General features: G+C 27.6%; 1 protein-coding gene across 1 annotated transcript in view; it reads right to left on the bottom strand.

Moving 5' to 3' along the window:
- LOC136084011 (TNF receptor-associated factor 3-like) overlaps positions 1–25,429 on the bottom strand; it is a 78,802-nt gene that overhangs the window by 3,048 nt on the left and 50,325 nt on the right. The window contains exons 6-8 of the mRNA XM_065804005.1: positions 24,418–24,492; positions 24,132–24,209; positions 4,083–4,529 (exon numbers count right to left, since the gene is read on the bottom strand). Coding sequence (XP_065660077.1) covers positions 4,083–4,529; positions 24,132–24,209; positions 24,418–24,492 — 600 coding nt within the window. The remainder of the gene's footprint in view (positions 1–4,082; positions 4,530–24,131; positions 24,210–24,417; positions 24,493–25,429) is intronic.

The following is a 25,429-nucleotide window of genomic DNA, read 5'->3' as shown; positions in this document are numbered from 1 at the left end:
AAAAGATTCCTTCAGCTTGCTGACGATCGGACGAACTTTGTAAAACTTATCAGTACAGTTTTCTGGACACTGAATATCGTCATTGCAGAAACAACTTTATTTTTTCAAATCGGTTTAATATCATCACTGAGTCAACTTTTTAAAAATACAACTCATTGCTCGAGTCCATACATGTGGAAGGGAGCTTTGCAATACTCATTAAATACAAAATGCCAATAAATTACTTTAGTTCATTTTTGTCCAAATGTAAATTCTTCTCTATATTTTTTTGTAAGGCATATTTATTAGGCTCATCAACAATATTTTGAAGAAATCAGTTAGAAATCTTGGAATATATGATATCGGCTCATCTGAGATTATATTACCGTGACCTTCTTAATTGTTACTGTTTTGAAATGGAAGATTTATTTGCTCAGCATCATCAGCTTTCTTTATCTTCCTAATATGATTTGGTTTTTTTTTCTGCGTACTGGTGGTGGTGGTTGCAGTATCGGATGAGTTTTATCTAATGGGAACTGTGGTGCTTATTGTTGTTTATTATAATCAGAAACATCACTATCCGATTCTGAATTAGCATATTCTGATTCTGACTCGGATCTAATAAAGTCTTCATCAGATTTACACGATAGATCCCTGACATCAGACGACTGAGGTAGGTCTGCAGAGATAACAGTTTCTCTAAATGGAATTTTTAACTTCTTTGAAAATCCACAAGAAGATTCATCTATAACATTAAATCAGCAATGTAAAAATATTCTCATCTTTTCATAAAGGAGATTGTATGGAATGATAAAATTATTTTAACAGTGCTGCAAAGGTTTAGAAGCAAAACAAATAATCTTCCCAAGTATATAACTATATATGCTATATATTCTATATATGCTATATATTCTATATATGCTATATATATATATATATGCTATATATATATATATATATATATATATATATATATATATATATATATATATATATATATATATATATATATATATATATAAATATATATATATATATATATATATATAAATATATATATATATATATATATATATATATATATATATATATATATATGTATATATATATTATTTAAATAAGAAAATAGTATGTATGTATGTATGTATTTAAATAAGAAAATAATATGAAAATATGAAAATAATATTTGTTTATATAAATTATTCAAATAAAACACTTATTAACAATAAGCAATGACAATAAAAAAAAGTCAGGGTCAAACTTTTAATAAAGTTACCATTAATCTTGAAATGTCTTAGTTTTCATAGAACCCATTTTATGTTGCATGTTCCAAATCATTGGATAATTTGTTTTTTAAGTTTGATAAACATGCATAAAAAGGTATGTCATGAAATGATAACTTCACAAATGTTGTATTTGTAATTGTTCTTAATTTCAGGGATAATCTTTTACGGGATATTTCCGAAATCTTCCGGTAATATTGAAAAAATTCCGGTAATTCTATAAGTTATTATTATTTTATTATTTTTTTCTCATTAAATAATTAAAACATTAAAGTTATCATTCATCTATTGCTCTACGCTCTGCTTTACTTAGGGTGAATCATTATTTGTACAAATATTTTTTTCTTACTTGTATGCGTATATTTATTATTATAGGGATTCCTAAATGCTGAGACAAATTATTTCTTATTTGTTAATTTTGTGCTTTGTGTTAATAGATGTCTTGGTTTACTTTTACGTTGTTGTCTTTAGTTTAAAATGATTATTGGGTAGTTTTATTACCGAAACTGGCTATATAAAATCAATCATTAAAAGCTTAGAGTTCAGTTTTCAAATAAAAACAAACCTTTATATTTTGATCATTCATTTTTAGCTTTGCTTTTTAAAAAGAGTTGTTAATACAAACTGGCATTAATACAAATATAAATCTTGAAACTTTCACAGAAGAAAAACCACCTTGCAAAGTAAGTTTCTTATTTGTTATCTGTTTAGTCACATTTTTGAGTTTTCATATAAATACATAGAGTACATAACAAAGTTCCTACATAGCAGAATTTAAGAAATGTACTGAATGTTGATTGTATTTAAAAAGCTAAAACGAAGTTTAATAGTTTTTACACAATACTGAAGTAAATAAGTACAACTCTTACGTAAATTAATTGTTTACCAAATAATAAAACATGATAAAAAAATAAAATTGTTAAACTGAACTTTAAAGCAATAAAATTGTTAAACTGAACTTTTTTGCCGTTTACTAAAATAATTTAAAGTATAGAGACCAAATTAAGAACAAGTTTAGAAATAGTCGGGTGTGGAACAGACTTACCACGACCCATGGTTATGGTAATGGACTGTCATGACTGCGAAATCAATCATATAAGTCGTGTGTGTTTTTTTTAATGAAAATGCTTTCTCCCAAATAGTTATACTTTTTGGTATTTTTTTTATTTAAACAACCAAATCGTAAGCAAGATATTATTGGATCTTTTTTTTTTTGCTGTTGCAAATTCGAAATCTTAATAAAGTTCTTTACAAAAATAAAGTTACCTCATTAATAAATTAAAAAATATAGTAAAAAAAAACAAACTTCACAAAAACTTTATGTGGTCATTTTCAACTTTTTCAACAAAATATGAAGTTTCCTTATCACTAAACATAATATTTACTGAGTATATAAAAATTTACATTAAATTATTTTTTCATTTATAACTATGCATATTTTAGTCGTTTTCCTTGTTCCCAAAACAACGTGCACCACTCAAATATCAGTAAAAAATTTTCTTTATGCAGATTTAAATCTTATTAAGTTCTTCACTTAAATTTACAGTCTTGTTTTTTGATTTTTTTTTACTCTTATAAAACCAATATTGAGTAGAGTGCAGCTAGTTAAGCAAGTTGGGCAGTTAAAATATCTCAAAAACTATGCATCACATGACAAAACATCTAATAGATGAAAATTGGGGATTTAAAATGTTAACACAATGCGTAACAAAAGATTGCTGAAAAGCTATTGAGTAAGATTCTTGGGCACTTTTTCTGTTTTGGACCAAAAAAGTAAAAAAAAAATTATGCCATATTTCTCTTGCATGCTTATTAACTTTTGTATCTGGTATCACTTAATTGTTGATAATTTATCATTTCATCAAACTTTATTTATAATTACTTTAATTAAAATTAATGCGTCACCTTGTCTAGAGGGGTAAGTTGAGCAGCTTTGAGAAAAATAAATTAAACTGAACTATCGAACACAAATTTGCAAATCACAACTTTGATTAGAAATAGTAGTACATTTTATGCATATATTTTTAAAATTAGTCATGTTTAGATTGGGCTTCAAAGTTGATGATAGTTGTATAAAATTATAGTTTATAAGACTTTCCTAATATTAAAGTTTTTCACTTTTTTTCTTACGTCATGTGTATAAAATAAAAAGTTAATAATCTATACACACGCTTACTGTTAGTGAAAGTTTTATTGATGGTTCACCCAAGTTTCGTACCATACATATTCATTTGTTTGATTATTTTTCAACTTGCTACACACTGTTGCATAACTTACCCCGCTGGTGCAGGTTGAACAGCTCTGCAAAATTTAGGCAATATGTTTAAAAAGAAATTAAAAACAATACTTTATTCTTAACAAATTTTTAACCGGTTAAATTATCTTTCAAATATTGGAAAAACTATGTAAGTCCAATACAATGTTCATGAGATCTGCAAGATTTAGTAAAACTTGCTCAACCAGCCCCCCTCTACCCTCTAAAACGTTTTTTGAAATTGGAACTTTACACAATTAATTTGATTGCCCAAGAATACTTTTTTTTAAATAACTTCAAAAATTATAACTATATATCTTTTTCATATGAAGAAAAATAGTTTTTTCAATCTTTTCTAATTATTTTATTTTAATGCATGTTCAATCTTTTTTTTAAATTTTTTTATAAATAAATATTATAAGCTTTACTTCTCAACTCTGAGCAAAACACATTCACGGCTGGACGCAATAAGTAAGTAATTGATTATTACATATATTTTTTGTCAATTTTTGGTTTTTATTTTTTATCTACTTTAAAACACGTTTTTATTTAAATCATTTTCTTACCATTTTAACTGCTAGAAAGGCCTTTATTATTTCCAAATTTTTCTCATGTAACATAATTTCATCTTTTTGTGCATCCACTTTTGAAATAAGTTCATTTTTAAGTGCATTCACTGTTGATGTAATTTTATTTTCCAGTGCAACCACTTCTGATGCATTTTTGTTTTCAAATGATTTCACTTTCGAGGTAATTTTATTTTCGAGTACAACCGCTTTCGAAACAGTTTTGGTTTCAAGTGATTTCACTTTTGACATAATTTTATTTTTAAGTGCATCCACTCTTAACGTAATTTTATTTTCAAGTGCATTCACTTTTGACGCAATTTTATTTTCAAGTTTATCCACTGTTAATGAAATTTTGTTTTCAAGTGCGTCCAATTTTGATATTGCCATTGAAAGATGGTTTTGCATTGAAGAATTGGCGTGCGTTTTATGTTCTTTTTTCATTCCCTTTTTAATATAGCAAATATCCTAATTATTTTAATACAAATTAAGATAAGAAATTATCTATATTACACATATCAAAAAACAAAATCAACAGTTCATTAACTGATTCAAAAGTTGTAGAGAAAAAAAGGGGAGGAAAAATAAACAATAACGCGGCATCCGTGATTTACTGTTGTTTTCTACCACCCCTTCTTGCCATTGAAAGTAGCTAATTAACAATCATGAGCCAGAAAATAAAAAGTCCTTACTATAAATTTATAATTTATAGTAAGGACTACTATAAATTTATAAACTTATAATTCTAAAAGAATTAAAAGTTTCTGACTCAGGGTAGAATATTTAATTTATGCTTAGTAAGGTTGTTTTTTTTTTAATTTATAATTTTATTTCAAGTAGATTTTTACATGATGTAAACTAGTTTTAGTTAACACTAAAACTAATTTAAATCAACACATTTAACTATAGTTAAATGTGTTGATTTAAATAAATAGTTATTAAAAATATTAATCAATAAAGAGTTATAAGAGGTGATGTTTTTTACTAAAGTGATATGTTTGTTAGAGTGACCTGATTTATCTGAAAAGAAAGGTTTTGTTAAATTCCAGAGAGATGTATCTGAAAGGTATAGTTTTCACCCTTTTAAGGTAGAAAATTGTATTAAAAAATGATTTTATTAAAATACATTATTATGTATTTTTAGAATAGTTAATAATAAAGGTCTGAAAACACCTAGACCTAAAGCAGTAACAGTTTGACACTAAACACTATCGTGTAGCCCTATGCTACAAGTACATCACTTGGCTGGCAAGGTTGACACATCTTGCTCTTCACGTTTACGAAGTCACAGCACTTTGAAAACATGGAAACAACATAATATAAAATTATGTACCAACTATAAACACAAAAGTGTGTTTAAATATGTTTATAGTTAAATATATACCTTATATATATACATATTTGAACACATTTAAAAAATGTGTGTGTGTATATATATATATATATATATATATATATATATATATATATATATATATATACACACACCCATATATATATATATGTGTGTGTATATATATATATATAAATATATATATATATATATATATATATATATATATATATATATATATATATATATATATATATATATATTTACCACACACACACACACACACACACACGCACACATATATATATATATACATATATATATATATATATATACATATATATATATATACATATATATATATATATATATATATATATATATATATATATCGCTTAAGAGATCTTTCTCCAATGACCGTGTGCATTTGGAGAACGTGTTCTTTCAAAGCCTAGTAACTAATGAAACGACGTTAAACATTAAATGTTTCTGTAGCAATTATATTATATATATATATATATATATATATATATATATATATATATATATATATATATATATATATATATAATATATATATATATATATATATATATATATATATATATATATATATATATATATATATATATATATATATATATATATATCCTTGGAGTCGCGGCAGCTTCATAGTTTAGGTGTTAAAAGGGAGGGGGGTGGGAATTTACAAACCCGCGTTAATAACCTATTTTATATTGTACATAACGCATTTATAATTTTTCTTATGTGTTTTGTTCAATGTTTTCTCCCAACACATGAACTTTGACACTGTCTGCGACTCCAAGGATATAAATGTATATATATATATATATATATATATATATATATATATATATATATATATATATATATATATATATATATATATATATATATATACATTTATATATATATATATATAAATATATATATATATATATATATATATATATATATATATATATATATATATATATATATATATATATATATATATATATATATATATATATATATATATATATATATATATATATATATATATATATATATATATATATATATATATATATATATATATAATATAATTGCTACAGAAACATTTAATGTTTAACGTCGTTTCATTAGTTACTAGGCTTTGAAAGAGCGCGTTCTCCAAATGCACACGGTCATTGGAGAAAGATCTCTTAAGCGAGTTAAAACTTTTTACCTTTTAGAATTTAATTATTATTTATTAGTTTAGAAATATTATATAAAAAATCATATTAAGATAAATAATTATCATTAAGATCATATTATAAATAAAGTAAGAAAGGGTCACTCCTTTTAATTTTTAAAATCATTTACATTTTGTTTGATTTAGTTTTTCTTTTAGCTTTGTTTTTTTTTTTTAAGCAGTATTGTTGTTATTGAGCTTATATTTTATTTTTTAGAAGGAAAAAAGGGGCATGGATGAGGCCTAAATATTTTTTATGCAACAAAAAAGTTATACTAATGGTATTTCCATAAAATTGGTTTTTACAACTAAAAAAATGAAGGTAAAAAGTATTGTTTGTATATGTTTATTTTGTTTACTTTGATTCTCTTTAAATTTTCTCGCGTCATTTTTAAAATTTTTGTTTGCACATGTTTATTGTTTGCTTTTTTGATAAGTATGTGTATGTGGTAATAAGTGCTTTATAGTTGTTTTATCAATGTTTTTTTATAATAATGTAAAGTGTTTTTTTATTGTTTGTGTATGTTAATATGTGTTATATAACTGTTTTATAAATGTGTTCAAATATGTATATAAGGTTTATATTTAACTATAAACATATTTAAACACATTTTTGTGTTTATAGTTGGTACATAATTTTATATTATATTGTTTCCATGTTTTCAAAGTGCTGTGACTTCGTAAACGTGTAGAGCAAGATGTGTCAACCTTGCCAGCCAAGTGATGTACTTATAGCATAGGGTTACACGACAGTGTTTAGTGTCAAACTGTTACTGCTTTAGGTCTAGGTGCTTTCAAGCATTTATTATTAACTATTCTAAAAATACATAATAATGTATTTTAATAACATTTTGTCTAATGTTGTTAATTATGTTCTGTTATATATGAATGTTATGTTACTTAAGTTATGTTATATGCATATTATAATAACTTATGGTGTGTGCTATTGTTGTGTGTTGTTGCTGTGGTGTTGTTTTCTTGTTATCTTTTGAGTTGATAGACATTTGGCTTACCTTCATTTGGTGTCTATTGTTAAAAATGATAAATAGGTAATTTTATTATTAAAAATCACTGCCTTAAATCACTGCCTTAAAATCATTTACTAAAAGCCTAGACAAATTATTTTGCCATATATGCAATTTATTTTATCTCAATTTAATTATTTGTCTTTAGCACTGTTTATTATATGATTTTGCTATAAATATTTTGAAATCATGATGTACCAGCATAATTTATTTTTTAAAAGCTGACATGAATTAATACTATTTAACAACTACTACTCTGGTAAATCACAACAGTTTTTCTCTATAAGGTATATTGACTTTCATTTTTTGTATGTAATGTTTTTCTAATTTATTTACTTATTCATTACATTTTTTATTTTAGATTTATCAGATGATGTATTTATGTTGTACATAATACATCATCTGATAAATCTAAAGCTAAATTAATTTTTTTTCATACATCTCCTAGCTGATATATTTTTTTTTTTAAAGTCATAAGAGTATTTTATTGTATATGTAATCTTAGGCCAAATCAAGATGTTCCGCTGACATATTGTCAACTATACATCTATGAACCACTTTCAACAGTAAATTTTAGAATGCAACAATGTGGTAATGATCTTTGCATAAATGGTTTAATGTTTCGATTGCAAAATTTTATTAGTGAAGAAAACCTCCTGCTTTTAAAACCATAGCTGAAATGTAAGAGGATTTCTCCTGCATTTAAAACCATAGCTGAAGTGTAAGAGGAAGAAATTCGCCGAACAGCTATAGAAGGTTGCTCAGTCTCAGTTATAAAAATGACTTTACTTGAAGGGGAAGATAGACGTTGCTAAAATCTCCTTTCACATGATGTTGCAGTTGTATTTGTTGGCAAAGATGGTGCTCCACCTGCTTCCAGGGAAGTTGTTATTTACCCAAGAGGTTATCCTCTTAAAACTATATCAAGTATGTCTGCCAACTTAGATCCTATGCTTTATTCTCTACTTTTTCGAAGGGGTGGTGCTGGTTGGCATAATCAAATGGTTCACAACCCTGAATGTGCTACATTGGTTAGAAATCATGTTACATTATCTCAGTATTACAATTATAGACTTTCAGTTATACAATTAACCTAAACAGAGCAGAAGAAGCGAGCAGTATGATGCCTTACACAAACATGTAAACAACCTTGGAAATGATCATAATATTAGACCAGGACGTGCTGTAGTTTTGCCATCAACAATGTAGGAAGTTCTAGAGATTTATTTAATTTAATTTGTTTAAACATAGTAGTTTTAGTGAAAGATATGTTTGTTCCAGGTTTTTTGCTTTTCTGTTTATATATTGCTTTTCTGTTTATATACTTAAAAAAAGACATGGATTTCAATTAATCTTAAGTTAAAATATAGTCTTTAGTTAGAAAAGATCACAATTTGTAAGATTCTTTTACATTTATTTATTATCCAATTGTAACAATAGTAGTACTGGTAATATGTTTAAGGAAAAGAGTGAAATTGAAATGGCTATTAATAGGCGAAGAATTTATTTGTGTAAATTTTAATAGGCAAAAATAGTTGTTGTCCAAATGAAAGAGATAGAGCTAGGTAAGGTGAAATTAGTCATTGTTGAAACGTAAAATATGCTGCTTGGCAAGCAGAAAACTTTTTTGCTAGAATTCAGTGTCAAGCAGTGTTAATATTTGTTTATTTGATTTTAAACACTTTAGAACAATACAAAAAATGAATTTTACTATTCATAGTAACAAATGATAACAGTTTTAAATTAAAATGATTTTAAGTTTTTTTATAAATTCAAACATAATTATGTTCTTTTTTTTTAGTTATCTTTGTCATCACTTGATTAGTTTGCTTACTGTTGAAACATGGTTTTAATTTTGTAAATTTAATGATATGAAATTTACTCTATTAGTCATTAGTCAACAGTTAGAGAGAAGCTGGAACTTCAAATAACAAAAGTAAAAATAGTTTCGTTTAATGGTAACTCAATAAAACCAGTTAATATTATTTATTGCGTGTCTTTTACTTTTTTTAATATGCTGCTATGGAAACACTTTCTTTCTATCCCTCATAGTAAGCACACATTATAGACATAGTAATGTCTGTAATGTGTGCTTACAAATATCTTATGCTATGCGCTATTGTTTCTGTGTTTTGTGTTGATAGAGCTGGGCTGTTATAGCTATTTTTTTAATTCTTTGTATTTTCTGTTATATTATTATCGGTTATATTCTACAAACGATAAAATGCAAATGATACTTTTGTAATTAAAATTGTAATTATTTTTCATTTCTTTTTTTAGGTGTTGGTAGGCTTTACTTGACTTTCTTTTTATGGTAACTGCTGTGAGTAACAGATTTTAAAAAGAACTTAACGATGTTAATGTAGTCTTTTTTTGTCGTTAACTATAAGCAATGATTTTATTACTAATAACCCGTATTACGGGTTGCTTACTGCTAGTATATATAATTATTGTATCATATTCTAAAAACGTTTATGATTTTTTTTCAAAATTTCAGATTTGGTGTTGACTGAAAATGGTTAGAAATAGAATTTTGAATACAGATAGAGGAATGGTACCTCCCGAAACAATGAAAGCAGCTGTGGATGAAGTTTTATTGAAAAACAGGCCTAACAATGAAGTTGCTCGAGAGTTGGTATCGATCGTATGACATTGAAAAGATATGTTAAAAAGCAAAGACTTAATCCGGGTGTTACATTTAAACCGAGATGTAATACACGACAGGTCTTCACAGAAGAAGAAGACTACTTATCAAATTATTTGCTTCAAGCTTCCAAGATAAACTATGACCTTTCAACGAAAACAATTCGCCAATTAGCATATGAAATGGCTGTTGCTAATAATAAAGTTTATCCGGATTCATGGATTAAGAACAAAGTGGCAGGCATCGATTGGTTACAGAGCTTTATGAAAAGAAAACCAGAATTATCTTTACGAGCTCCAGAAGCCACCAGCTTTGCAAGAGCAACAGCTTTCAACAGATTCACCGTTAGTGAATTTTTTCGGAATCTCCGGGAGATTCCGGGAGTGCGAGAACGTGATCAGTTTGGTCCAGAAAGCATTTACAATGTGGACGAAACAGGAATAACAACCGTACAAAAATCTGTTAAGGTTATTGCTAGTAAAGGTGTCAAACAAGTAGGTAGCATAACATCTGCAGAAAGAGGAACTCTCGTCACAGCTTGCTGTGCTGTAAATCGGCAATTCGATACCACCACTGTTCGTTTTTTCGAGGGTGAAGTTTCAAGATTTTATGAATAAAGATGGTCCACCCGTATGCGTAAAATTTGCTAATCCATCTGGTTGGATGACATCAGATATCTTTGTTGAGTTGTTGAAACATTTTATCAAACATTAGCACTGTTTTAAAGGTTCTCAAGTTCTTCTCGTGCTAGACAACCACGAGAGTCATATATATGTGACAGCCCTCGATTTGGCAAAAGAAAACGGAATAACTATGCTTAGTTTTCCACCACACTGCAGTCACAAGCTGGAACTGTTGGATAGATCTGTGTATGGGCCTGAAGAGGTATTACAATGCGGCTTGCGGCAACCAGACCGATGAATATATATAACATTGTTCCGATTGTGTGTGAAGTATACGGTAAAGCCTTTACAAAATCAAACATTGAATCTGGATCTAAAGTTGCTGGGATCGAACCATTATATGCGGACATTTTTACAGATGACGAATATCTGCCAGCATCAGTGACCGATTGTCCAGCACTCACTCCTACTATTGAACATCCAGAAATCATTGCAGATATTGCAGAAACTATTATATCTAAACCCGATGAAAATCTGCAGGAAATGGCTAAGCGAATTAGATAGGCGAGACTTCTGAATTAGCAGGACCCTCTGTTGCTGTAGCAGAACCATCTGTTGCCGACCCTTTCCAAAGGCTCCAGATAGAAAAAAACAATTTAAAAGTTGGCAACAAAAAAAAGAGTTTAAGACAGACAATCCTGTTCGAAAAGAGGTTTGCTTGGCAAAAGAAAAAACAAAGCAAAACAAACAGAAAAAAAAAAAAAGTTTATCAGAGATGATATCGTCTGCAAGCTTCCAAATCCAATACAGCATGGTGGCACAACTCGTGTCGGTCGAAATTTGATTTTCGAATTTGATTTTTCTGTTTTCCAAACATTTCTTAAAATTTCTGGTGAAAAAACTTGTTCACTAAACTTTAAATGTGAATCTCTTAGCAGAAATTTAAAGAACTGTGTTTTTAATTATGCTTAAATGCCAACTTTTTATTGATTTTGTATAAAACTGTATATAAGATCAAAGTGCCCCATACAAGGGGTACCGTGATCCATTGTAGGTGATGTTATAAAGTTGAGTTCTAGCTTACTAAAAATCACTTGGACTAAAATTAGCTTGATGGTTTGAATAAAGAAATAAATATTCTTTTAAAAATATTGAAAATAGTATTGTTGTCTGCAAGGGCTTCCAAGTAATCAAGCATAAAAAGGTTAAAGGTGCCCCCATCTCCCCTATAGTCTAATAACTAAACAATAAATTATGGAAACATATACACTATGTTTATCACAAGTTATAAAAAATCTTATCACAAATCTAAACAAAAAACGTCAGTATGCTTGAGCAGCGCAAATATTTTAATGTTACGCCAAGGTTAAGGTAGCTTCAATTAAACATAACTTTTCTTGCTTAAATCAGGCTGAGTATTTTCTGAAGATGTTTTGTAAATAAAATAATTTGAGAATTGAACTAACAAAAAATAAATCCTAAATTTTGTATTAGGCTGCCAAGCAGTTTTGTGAATACAAAAATTAGTAAATTTTGAACTTACGCCAAACTTGCGCTAAACTTACACTTAAAAATGTTTTGTGAAAATACACAAGTATTTAAAGAATAAAATAGCGTACCGTTCACAACAATACCGTTAACAAAAGAATGCCGTTAAACGGCAATATTCAAAAACTCAAATTTCGAATTTAAAACACTTTTCGTATAAATGTTATTAAGGGTGTTCCGGATAACACGTTTCATTATCCGACCGGATATGGAATACCCGGATATTTAAAATTATCTGACCGGATATCCGGATAACCTAATTCAAATCCTAAATAATATATTATATAATGACAAAATATTATTGTGATAAAGCTTTAAAATGGCGAACTTTGTTTCAAAACCTTTCTTAATTAATGATAACTGTAATTTAAGAGCAATATGGATTGCATGTGGAAATCAGATAAGCAGGGGTGTAATAAATCTGGTCAGAAGTCATTTTGCACAACACCGCCGCATAATCTTGCAAAAAAATTTCCTTGTAATTTGTATGAAGAGGAAAAAAAATTAATACTGAATCTCCTTCAGTGGCACATAGAAGTTCAAAACGTATTAAAATCTGATCAAGTCTCCTTTTAAAAAACTGCACATAAAGATGATATTTTCTTTAATCACTCGATTATTGAAAGAAATAATGACTAAAGTTTTAAATTATTGGAAACATGAAGAGAAGTTTCCACTGCTAAAAGAGTTAGCACTTAATTTACTAGCACCACCTGCATCCTCTGTAATTTTGGAAGATTGTTTTCATTCTTTATGAGAAAAAGCAATCAAGGCTAAATATTTTAGTTTCTCTACATTGAGGTAAAAAAAATATAAATGAGTGATAAACTGATGTATTTATTGCGCATATATAATTTTAGTAGTATTTTAATAATAATAAGGGAGTGACCTAAAACAGGCCCCTTTTGAAAAACAGGTAGAATAAACTAGCTGTAACCAACCAAAAACTACATAAAAATTTTCCGGATATTTAACCTATCTACAACTTTACATCAGAAAATTAAAGGTGTAACTATGCCTTATGTTAAGAAACAACCGTTGAACACAGAAATGCTACCCAGTGAAAAATAAAACCGCGTCCCTCTTGAGTTCCGCGTGGGTTCCGTGTGGGATTGATGGGATTTACGTGGATGGATTTTCCCATGTGGTATCCGTATGGAAATTTGTCACCTTAAACCCATATGGGCAATCCCACATGGGTTACATGTGGGAACCATATGTTATTTACACACATGGGAAATCCCACGTGGGTTTCCTGTGGGATTTGCATGGGAATTAATTTGAAAGCTAGAAACAAAAAAAAAATTTTTTTAAAAAACTAAACAAAAATTTTTTGAATCGACATTGCATTGCGTTACGTTTATATTGTGTGAAAATATTTTATATTAATATAGAGAATGGCAAGCAAGTATGTAATTACCACGAATAATGTTTATCTTTCTTTATAGAAATAAGATTAAGATTTGTGCAAATAGACGTATTATTAGGATAATATAATAGTTATTTGAATATAGATCTTGAGTAAATTATTTGCTAACAATTAACTGATGCAAGTTGAAATGTTGTCAAAAACCAATCTTGTATGCATGGGACACTGCAGTGTCCCACAAAGAAATGCAGGTTTGAAAGTCAAAGAATTCCCAATTTTCTTTATTAAAAAAAGAAAAAAATAGGATGGAGATGGGTTTCTGTAACTTTTTTCATGCTCCAAAACTTTTAACTTTAGATATAATAAGGTCCTTAAGACTTAAGGGAATTACGAACTACATTGAGGAACAAAACCAGGATATTTACCGAAACTTTTCAATTTTTAATCTGGAGTACCACAGTGTTATTGGGAATAAAGCCTCTGGGTCCAGTTTTCAAAGTAATATGATCTAAAGTAATGTTTAAATAAAATAATATGCTTTAAAATGCATATAGTTATACATATAACTCCTGATAGTTAACTATATGTATAACTAGTTATACCTATAATTTGTTATAAAAACTTATTTTTCAAGGTTATGCTTGAACAAATTAGTACCAATTAAATCAAATTCAAGATTTAGTTAAAGTTCAAGTTAAAGTTCTTATTTATACATATATATATATATATATATATATAAATATATATATATATATATATATATATATATATATATTATTTTTATTTTATTTACAACACCATTTGATATACAACAAACTCTTACAAAGCTTACAATAATTCAGTTAAAATTCAATCTGAGTTATTGAAACGTAATAAGTTTAACATCAATAGAAAAGTAAAGCTGTCATCATTTAAAATGTAAAGGGTGTTGTCAAAATATGTTGAAAGTAAAATTAAGTTACTAATAAAATCACGTTCAACAATGATAAATATTCTTACTGTAGTAAGAATTAGTACTAGTTAACAAATTTGAACAAATAAATATAAAATTGTGAAAAAACAATGAACAAATAAGAACTTGAACTTGGACTAAATCTTGAATTTGAATTAATTGGTACTAGTTTGTTCAAGCATGACCTTAAAAAATAAGTTAATATAATAAATTTTAGGTATAACTAGTTATACATATAGTTAACTATCAGGAGTTATATGTATAACTGCATGCATTTTAAAGCATTTTATTTAATTTATATATTACTTTAGATCATATTACTTTGAATACTGGACCCAGAGACTTTATTCCCAATTACACTGTGGTACTCCAGATTAAAAATTGAAAAGTCTCTGTAAGTATCCTGTTTTTGTTCCTCAATGTACTTCGTAAGTCCCTTAAGTTTTATTTACCTTATTATATATAAAGTTAAAAGTTTTCGAGCCTAAAAAAAGTTACAGAAACCTCCCTATCTCCCCCCTATTTTATTATTTTTTTTTAATAAAGAAAATTTGACTTTCAAACCAGCATTTCTTTGTGGGACACTGCAGTGTCCCATGCATGCATGCTTGGTTTTTGACAACATTTGAACTTGGATCAGTCAATTGTTTGCAGATAATATACTCAAGAACTATATTCAAATATCATATGAACATGTTAGAGAATGTTCATATGATATTTAAACATCACAAATTTAATAATATTGTTGTGATATGTTATATAAATAATACCATAATAGATTATGATATGAAAATAAGATAGGATATGAAGGCAATGATCAAAGAATAAATTTACTTATAGAAATTAAGATGTTTGTTTATTAGTTTCAGAATATTATATTATGTGTGACCACGGCCTTCTATCAGGCCTTGACATCGTGCAACAAATTGTTTACAATTTCATCTTTCAACATTAGACGAAAGTTTATGTTCACGCTTTTTTAGTAAATCTTTAAAATTTGATTGGTTTATAAATTAGATAGCGCAACTTCAAGACGATAGTGTTGTAAGGTTCAAGGTGTTACATTGTAAGATAATAATATTGTCAAACTAACGATAAGTTTTTTTATAAGTAAAATGCCTTTAAAATACTGTGTATCTCTTTGCAAGTCGAACTATTTCAACTACAACAAATATATCAATTTATACAACTACAACTACAATATCAATTACAACTACAACAAAAATATCAATACTCAACAAAAACAAAAATATCAATTTATAAATTCCCGAAGAATCTAGAGGAGAGAAAAAGATGTAGTGAAGCTATCCCAAGAACTGGTTTTATTGTTACAGACTATACAGCAGTATGTCAACTTCATTGGCCAAATGAAGCACCTTTTGAAAGCAAATATGGGAAGCAACGACCTTTAAACCCACCATCTGTTTTTAAAAATATTCCGCCTAGTTGTTTAGCCACACCAGCAAGTAAAGTTAGAAAAACTGTAACAAAAAGCGGTTTTCGAAGCATTTTACCAGATGAGTTAAATGATTTTCTCTAAGAGGATGAACTTATATTTGACGATATTCAATCTTTGTTAAGTGATAATAACGATGTTATTGTTTTCCAGCTTAATGAAAAAAGTTTACACATACAATCAAAAATGTACAAACTTGGTGTTCCATTATTTATTTTAGTAATTTTCAATGATTATTCATTTGTAGCTAACCATAATGGCACAACTTGTAATATTTCATCTTTAGCTGTAAACAAATTAAAGTTAATAAAAACAAAATCAGCTTTATTTGAAGCAGTTAGATTTTCAAAAAATAAAGAAAGTTCGCTTCAGTCAAATATTCTATTCGAACACCTTAATGCTATGAGAAAAGTTAATGTTGGTGAAGTTTTATATACTTCAGATATTACATGTAGAGCATATGAGTATTTTGCTATGCAACGAAGTTTATATGATTGTTTGTGTATTGACTACAAGTTGCCAAGTATAAGGTCTTTAACACGACTGACTTCAAAAATAAGCTCAATGGAGGACATAAGTTTCACAAATAGTATTTTTATGAATTTAAATCCATTGAAAAGAACTTCCATACTACTAATTGATGAGATCTATGTAAAAGCTTTATTACTTTACCAAAGAGGTGCTTTGTTTGGTCAAGCAGTAAACTACCCTGAAAAGTTAGCTAAAACAATTTTATCATGTATGATTAAATATCTTTTTGGAGGTCCAGAATTTATATGTAGAGCTTAACCTGTTGCAAATCTTTCCTCTGAATTTCAGTTTGCTCAATGTCAACAAATTGTTGATACGATAAATAATATTGAAAATAGTAAGACACTGGTAATAATTACTGATGGTAACCGTGTAAATCAAAGATTTTTTGGAATGTTTAAAACAGTTGATAGTAAACCATGGTTAACAACATCAGGTATATATTTATTGTATGATTATGTGCATCTCTTAAAATCTATACGAAACAATTGGTTGACAGAAAAAACTGACGAACTTCAATTTTTGAACAATAAAGAACTGGCTTTGGCTAAGTGGAGTGATTTAGAAACTTTTTATAAAACTGAGTGCAATAGTCTTTTTAAAATCTCTAAACTTACAGCTAAATCAGTTTATCCAAAACCAATAGAGAGACAATCTGTAAAGTTTTGTTTGTCTGTTTTTTGCAAAGAAGCAGTAGCTGCATTAAGAACGCATCCAGAGATTGAAAATAAAGCATTTGAAGGTACTGCTGTATTTATTGAAAAATAACTTTTTTTTCGAATGTTGTTAATGTCAAAGCACCTGGTGCTGGCATTCGGTTTAGAAATGAATTATGCGGAGAAATCCAGTTGGTGATCAACAGTTACAACTGCTACGAGACATTGCTGAACTTGCAAATTTTATGAAACCTACAGGTAAGCGTGTAGAACAGCTTACGCTAGATACTAGCAATGCAATAGCGCATTCATGTTATGGCTTTATTGATCTCGTAGAAACTTTGTTGAGTAATGGAGCAAAGTATGTCTTATTAGGTTGGTTTTCAACAGATTCACTTGAAAAAGCTTTATCTAAGCTTCGACAGGGATCTGGAGGTACTTACTTTATAAACGCTAAATCTGAATTTGAAAAAATTATTATTCAACATACTAAATTGGTATTACAAATTGACATTCCTGTTGATGGTATCGATGGTCATACTTGTGACATATGTTTTAGAGATATTTCTACTGATGAAAAAGAACTTCTGGATAATATACATGATCTTGAAAGCTCAGTTAATAAATCTACATTAGTGGCTATAGTTTACATAGCTGGCTATGTGCAAAAAAGCGAAATAAAAATTTATGAGGATTCTACCAATTATTATTATAAATGTGGAAGTTATTTGTATAGCCTAAACAGAGGCGGACTTGAAATTCCTTCTGATACTTTTGTCTAATGGTCAATATTTTGCTTTTTTTTTTTTCAAGGTGCTACTGACCTTTATGCTGAACATTTTGTGTTACTCAGTTTCAGTTCATTGCTGCTAAATATAAATTTAAAATCACATAAAAACAATGCAGAGTTTATTCTAATATTCTGCTAAAGAATTACTCACTAATTACCACTCCCAAAATACTAAAGCTATCATAATTTATGTGAAAATTAGTTTTGTAATTTATTATGCTATTTACTTGTTATATTTTTTATTTTCTCATTAGCCTATATGTCTCTCAATATGTTTGGATATGTAAATATTTACCCTGTTGAGATATATTGATAAAATTTTTTTTTTGCTTGAATCAACTTTTGTTGGTGTTTTTTATTGTTGGTGATTTTTATTGTTATCATTTTTAGCAAAAAAAATTAAAAATACAGTTATCTTTCTAATATATAGATATATACTTTGTTATGGTTCTGCTTGTTATTGATACTATTTAATATTACATAAATATTCTTAATGAAATTTGAAATACGAAAAATATGATTATCTTTTAATAATTTTTTGGTTTTCTTTTTATATTTCCGTCTTTACTAGAGATTATTATTAGAAAACATAGACTACCATTACACCCTACCTAATATAAAAATATATCAATATAAGTAAAAGTGAAAGTTAAATCGGCCTTCAGTTTTTACGGCATTTTGCGCGATGTCAAGGCCTGTTATTATAGAAGGCCGTGTGTGTGACGAAAAAGTAAAGATACTTTTGCATCCAGTGGCTATTGCACCCAACGTCTACATCATTGAAAAAGTAGATTTTTACATTTTTGTTTTTGTTTTTTTTTGTTTAACTACTTATCCTAATTGATCACTTTTTTTCAGGATTCTCCTCATGGGTTCAAGCTCATAACGCATAATATGTGTTCAATTACCCATAATACGTTAGTCATTGTAAGTAATAAATTAGGAAATAATTATTTGTGAAATATTGTAGTCATTAATGACTTCAACCTGGCTAATAATAAAAATTGCTCGACTAAAAAGGTTCCTTATTAATATTTCTCTCTCTCTCTCTCTCTCTCTCTCTCTCTCTCTCTCTCTCTCTCTCTCTCTCTCTCTCTCTCTCTCTCTCTCTGTCTCGCTATCTCTCTCTCTCTATATCTAACTCTCTCACTCTCACTTACAATATATATATATATATATATATATATATATATATATATATATATATATATATATATATTTATATTTATATATAATTGTATTTATAATTTTTTTTTTTTAGAAAATGTTTGAAGAAAGTTAGAAGATACTAAAAACCTTGGTATTATGCAAGCCGAAGCGATATAATTAATTCAATCGACAAAAAATCGCAAAAGAAAAAATAATATTTTTAATTTTCATTTTAGATGTATTGATTAATAGCATTTATTTTAAAATAAATTCATTTTGCAACACGTTTTTTAATTTTATAAAATTTCGTCATAATAGTTTAAGGTAAATCCCACATAGGTTATAGGTGGAAAACATCACATGTAAAAGATCAAAAATGCTACACATTTTGAATAACAAATGGGATAAAGTAGCAAATACCAGATTAAGTTCAGCCTCTCTGAAAGCTTCGATGATTAATTTTAAATGACTATTTAAGTAATTTTTAAATTAAAAGAATTTTGAAAATTTTAATAGAAGCATTCGGACTTTTATTTGTCTAGTATTGACTACTTTTAAACTATTTGGATTAAAATGTGTGGCATTTAAGATCTATAACATGTACTATTCCACCTATATCCCATGTAGGATTTACCTCATAAAACCCATGTGGGATTTACCATATGAAACCCACATGAGACAAAATAATAATCCCCATATGGATTACATATGGCAAAAACCCACGCGTTACCATATGAAACCCACATGGGACAAAATAATAATCCCTATATGGGTTACATATGGAAAAAATCCACGCGTATCCCATATGCGCTTTTTCACTGGGTAGGAGCCCATTTTCTGTGGAAGTAGCCTATAATGGGGCCCTTAATTTAATTTTCTGAATAAAAAACCTGATTATTAACCAAAAATTGACTATAACTGATTTGTTGATGATACATAATCTTCTGTTCATTGTCTACATTGAAAAATGACACTCTGAATAGAAAAAAATTGACAATAATTTTAACTATAGTCAAACTAAAATAAAACTTAGCTCAATAAAATTTTAAAAGTCGTACTCTTAAATATTCATTTTGCCAAAAATTAACAATAAAAAAACTATTTTTTGGATGGTTCACTTAAATGTTTAAGGTCAGCTGAACAATATTCTAAAGCCAAATTTGCAATAATCAATGTCCAAGCAAGAGATTTGATAGGGGCCTATCTCACCATTGGGGCACGTTGAGGAACACTATGCCTTGATAATAACAATATTATAAAGTAACCATTAACATTAGATTATTTAAAAATATAACATTTCTAGGTTTCTTTCAACTATCAAATGATATTAACATGAAATATCCGGTATATATAAATCCGGATAAAGTTATTATCCGGCCGAATAACGGATACAGTATAGAGTTTACCCGGGACACCACTAAATATTATATAAACAACCTAATAATTCTTATATTACGTTAAGGAATCACACAATACGAATCGAAATAAGGATCAAGCTCAAAAGAACTCGAATATATTATCAATTAAGAAAATAACTTTTTTAAACTCATTTTTAAATAAAAGAAAACTTCAAGAAAAATCAAAATTTTTTAAAACTTTTATGTTCCGACTAAAAGCTCCGTGATATAATATAAGAGATCTTCCAAAATTTTTATGCAAATTATGTTTATGAACAAGATTGTAATTTCTTAGGTCAGATTTTTTTTGGTTTTATTACAAATAAATTTGGAAAGGATATAGGCATAAAATTTATTTTACAGTGTACATAAAGCAACAGATATTAAAAATATTTAGTCGATATATTTTAAGAACATTCATTTCCAATAAAAGAGGTCTGGGATGAGTTTAACGATCTTTAAAGTTTGAATAAATGCATGTCTATTAAGAAAATTTCTTACTTATTGCAATACTTCATTATTTTTTAAAACTTTATGGCATAAAGTATCGATATGACTTTTACTTTTAAGATTTTTACCAATGAAAACACCAAGGAAATGTATAACTTTTGATTGCTTTATTATTACTACATTAGACTGCCTAATTTTGAATCACCAATACATTTGGCTAGGATGCTTCTAACGAAATAAACATTATTAAGCGCTGTAAAAAGAAAGAAATTTTTCCACATTTTGTTTGTGTCATCATCACTATTTATTTGTGTAAAGCAGCACGTGATATATTCAGATGCCTTTATTTCAATTTCTTATGGTCTTGATTTATATTTTTTCAAAACTCATTTATACCAAAAGAACTATAAGGATATCAAGTCTGAAAATGAAAGAATATTTTATTTCCAGACTTGATATGAAGGATGGTTTTTTCACAATGATGGCTCATATATTTGGAAAAACTATTGTTGCCTAATTTATATATGCATAAATAATATATTAGATAATGTTGAAAGTAAAAATATAGGTAAATAAAAAACATAAATAGTTTACAATGCCCATAGAAAACAACGGTTCCTATTATGAACAGACGTTTCTTTGATTAGAAAACAATCGCCTAACGTGCATTGGATCTCTCGATTTGCAAAAAACCATAATTCTCTAAGTACGTGCTAAAAAAAAAGAAAATATTTCCTTTATTAGTTCTAAATCGACTGCGTTTAGTTTATTGCACACTGGTGGTACCTTTATCAACTTCAGCTTTTTTTAAAATATTATGAGGCAATTATGGAGGATGAGAAAATTAAACCTAGTGACTAAAAACATAATCACTGATAGTCGACTTCATTCTTTTGCAAATGCAAAAAAAACTTACAAAGACATCAATAACCGAAAGATTTGGAGTATTGCTTCAAGCCACTGTTATTCTTAACGTAAGCTAATTTACTGAATTGAAAACATCTTTAGAGATTGATAATAACAAATTTGCTAGGGAGAGCTATCGAACCATGGAAGAGCTTAAACTTGATTGTTCAAAAATTGATAATAATTATATATCAAGTCTTTCCTTTAAAGGACAACATGACAAAATATTTTCAACAGGAAAAAAGGTAAATAAATACTATCAAAGAGCATTTGTAGAGGAGTTATGATACATCAGTTTCTGAAAAAAAGTATACCCTTTGCTGAAGCCTTTGTCCATAGGTTAAAACCACGTTTTTGTTTTGTGGTGATAAAACTGCGATAAAACTGTGATAAAACTGTGATAGAACTGTGATAAAATATATGATACATCAGTTTCTGAAAAAAAGTATACCCTTTGCTGAAGCCTTTGTCCATAGGTTAAAACCACGTTTTTGTTTTGTGGTGATAAAACTGCGATAAAACTGTGATAAAACTGTGATAGAACTGTGATAAAACTGTTGTAAATACTGGAGTTTACAGTTGTCTCGAACCAAAGATTAGCAAAAAGCAGTACAATGGATAGTATTTCAACTACATTTTTAACGATTTTTTTCTCCACTATCTATTCAAGAACTTTAATGGTTCACTTCATGACGTACTTTCTACACTGGTTCTAAGCCTGAACTCAAACCACTGCGCCAAGGTCGCACATAATGATGTTATTTAACAAATTGATGTTTCTTATCACAAAACAAATATTTTGAGACAAAGTATAATTGCTAGTATACGGAGACCAAGCAGTGATAAATGGTAGTGAGCTGTATGAAAAACGCCTCGTTTTTTATTGCTGTTGGCAAAAACTTTTTTTTGTTGTTGAAATAAAACAAACCTGATTTAAAGTTTTTTGGTTGTCAAAATAAAAAATCACTAATAAAAAGTCTTAATAGAAATTTTTCAGTCCTGAACTGCAAAATCTATTAACGCCAGAAAAGACATCAAGCTGAAATAAAAAGCCTGAAATTTTTCAATTTGTTTTTGTTGTATAAAAAAGAAAATGGCATTAACGAAAACTGTGTACTGTGTGTTTTCTAAATGTGTGTTTTCATATGTGTATTTTCTAAATAATAAGCTTAACGTAATAATATAATTTTTATAAACGATTTCCACTTATTTTAATGTCTCTAGTTATCGAATCGTATTAAAACTTACTATATCAAAATGAAAGTTATAATTGAAGGTTATTGGTTTTTATAGTGATAGACCACGTCCATGTATATAATATCAAAATAATAATTTGGATATTATACACAAATAAAAAGATTAACTGTCAAAAAAATTTGCTTTGACAAGCAATTTTTTTTGATAGTTAATTTAACTTTTTTATGCAAGGAAGCGCTGTTTGTGTTCACTTTGTCTTTGACCTGCTAATCCTTTAGAAAAAGTGAAATTTTTTTTCATTTACAGTGATTTTACCATACCTTTTATTTTGACTTTTTTAATTTAAAGTTAAAATAATGAGTAAAAACAAATTGTGTACTAGGAAAGTTGGTGTAAAATTTTCGAAACTTGCATTAAATAAAAAATCTTTTAAATAAAATACTGCTTTTCCAGTAATTTTATCAATGTATAACTAAAACCTTTTATCAAGGTATGTATAAAAGTTAGTTGACTGTACATACATTCTGAAAACTTAATCACTGTAAATTTAAAAGTTTTTGAATAACCAATTTTTAATGAAAAACTTAACTTATTGAACACTTTGATTTTTTTTAAGAAATGTTGTGGTTAGGGATCAATATATATAGATAATATATAACTGATTGATATACTTATGATATATGTTGGCATATACCTGATTTCTCGATTGTTATTATTTAAGAATTTTATACAATTTTATATTTCAAATTATAAAAACTTTAAATTTTTCAAAACATATTTTCTTACCTTAAACTTGCATCCAATATTTAAATATTGACATGGAATAATTGTATTAGCGCAACTATCAGTAATATGGCAAGACATCTATGAAAAGTTTCAAAGATAAAGTTTTTACCCAAGTAAATTGAATGTTCAGTAAACACACGACGTTTAAAAGACGTATTAAAGACGTGTTAAAGATGTCTTGAAGTAAAATAGACGTTGTTTAGACGTTTTTAATGAGTCAAGTGTTTACTTCGGTAAAAAAATTACACTTTGAATATAAAACAGCTATTTCAATTTTAAATCAAACCTCTTTACGCATAATTTTCATGCCACATTGATTTACACAACAAAGAGGTAAACATTTGCAGTTTTCTTCATGAATCTAAATGTAAATTTACAAGAAAATTTTTTTTTTACTTTGATTTTATTAAACTTCACATTTCTTTTAGCACATTCATCAATAAACATTATCATCATCATTACCATCATCATCGTCATCATTATCATAAGGGCCGTCCCGAGGAGACGCGTCGGAGGTGTCTCTCCCCACCTCCTTTTCCAACGAAAATTTGGACATTTGAGTTGGCAAATAATAGCCAAATAGGATTTTTTTTTTGTAATATCTTAGTTAGCAAATCTTTTTTCTAAACCTTAAATGAAAAGAACAGACACGTCAACCCTCTTCCCCACTCCTTATCAAGAACTCTTTAGGAAGGCCCTATTCTATTCTACTATTACCATCCCTAAATACCATCATATTCTTGAAGTTTTATTACTAATAGCATATATTATTTTATTAGGGGTGTTCGGAAACAAAATATTTGAGAATCGTAAAAACTAAATAAATATAAAACGTATTTTACATTTAAAATCACATTTAAACCTTATCTTTTAAAATATGTATTTATGTTTATTGTATATTCTTTATTATTATTATTTGTTGTTAATATTGGTGGTGTTTTTTCTATTGTCAAATATATTTGTAATTACTTATATAACGCCCTTTCAATAAAAACTGAAAACTTAATTTCTTTTATTAAAATAATAAAGCCATTTACTATTTTTATTTAATGCTCAAAAAAATTTTTTTTCCAACTTCTACCGCCTAACGTTTTTTAAGCATATTAACCAACTCTTAAAATCTAATATGTCTAAACACTTTGATATTATTATTTTTTAATACATAACGCAATATTTTTAATTCTCAAGATTTTTTTGCTTTTTGCATGCAATTTTTAGTGCGATATTGATATTCATTAAACATGCATTTGGTAAAACAAATTGAATTATGCGCAGAACATCATACATAGCTATAGTAA

The sequence above is a fragment of the Hydra vulgaris genome, chromosome 08 (assembly GCF_038396675.1).
Source record: "Hydra vulgaris chromosome 08, alternate assembly HydraT2T_AEP".
NCBI lineage: Eukaryota > Metazoa > Cnidaria > Hydrozoa > Anthoathecata > Hydridae > Hydra > Hydra vulgaris.
This window is presented reverse-complemented; position numbering and strand designations above follow the sequence as displayed.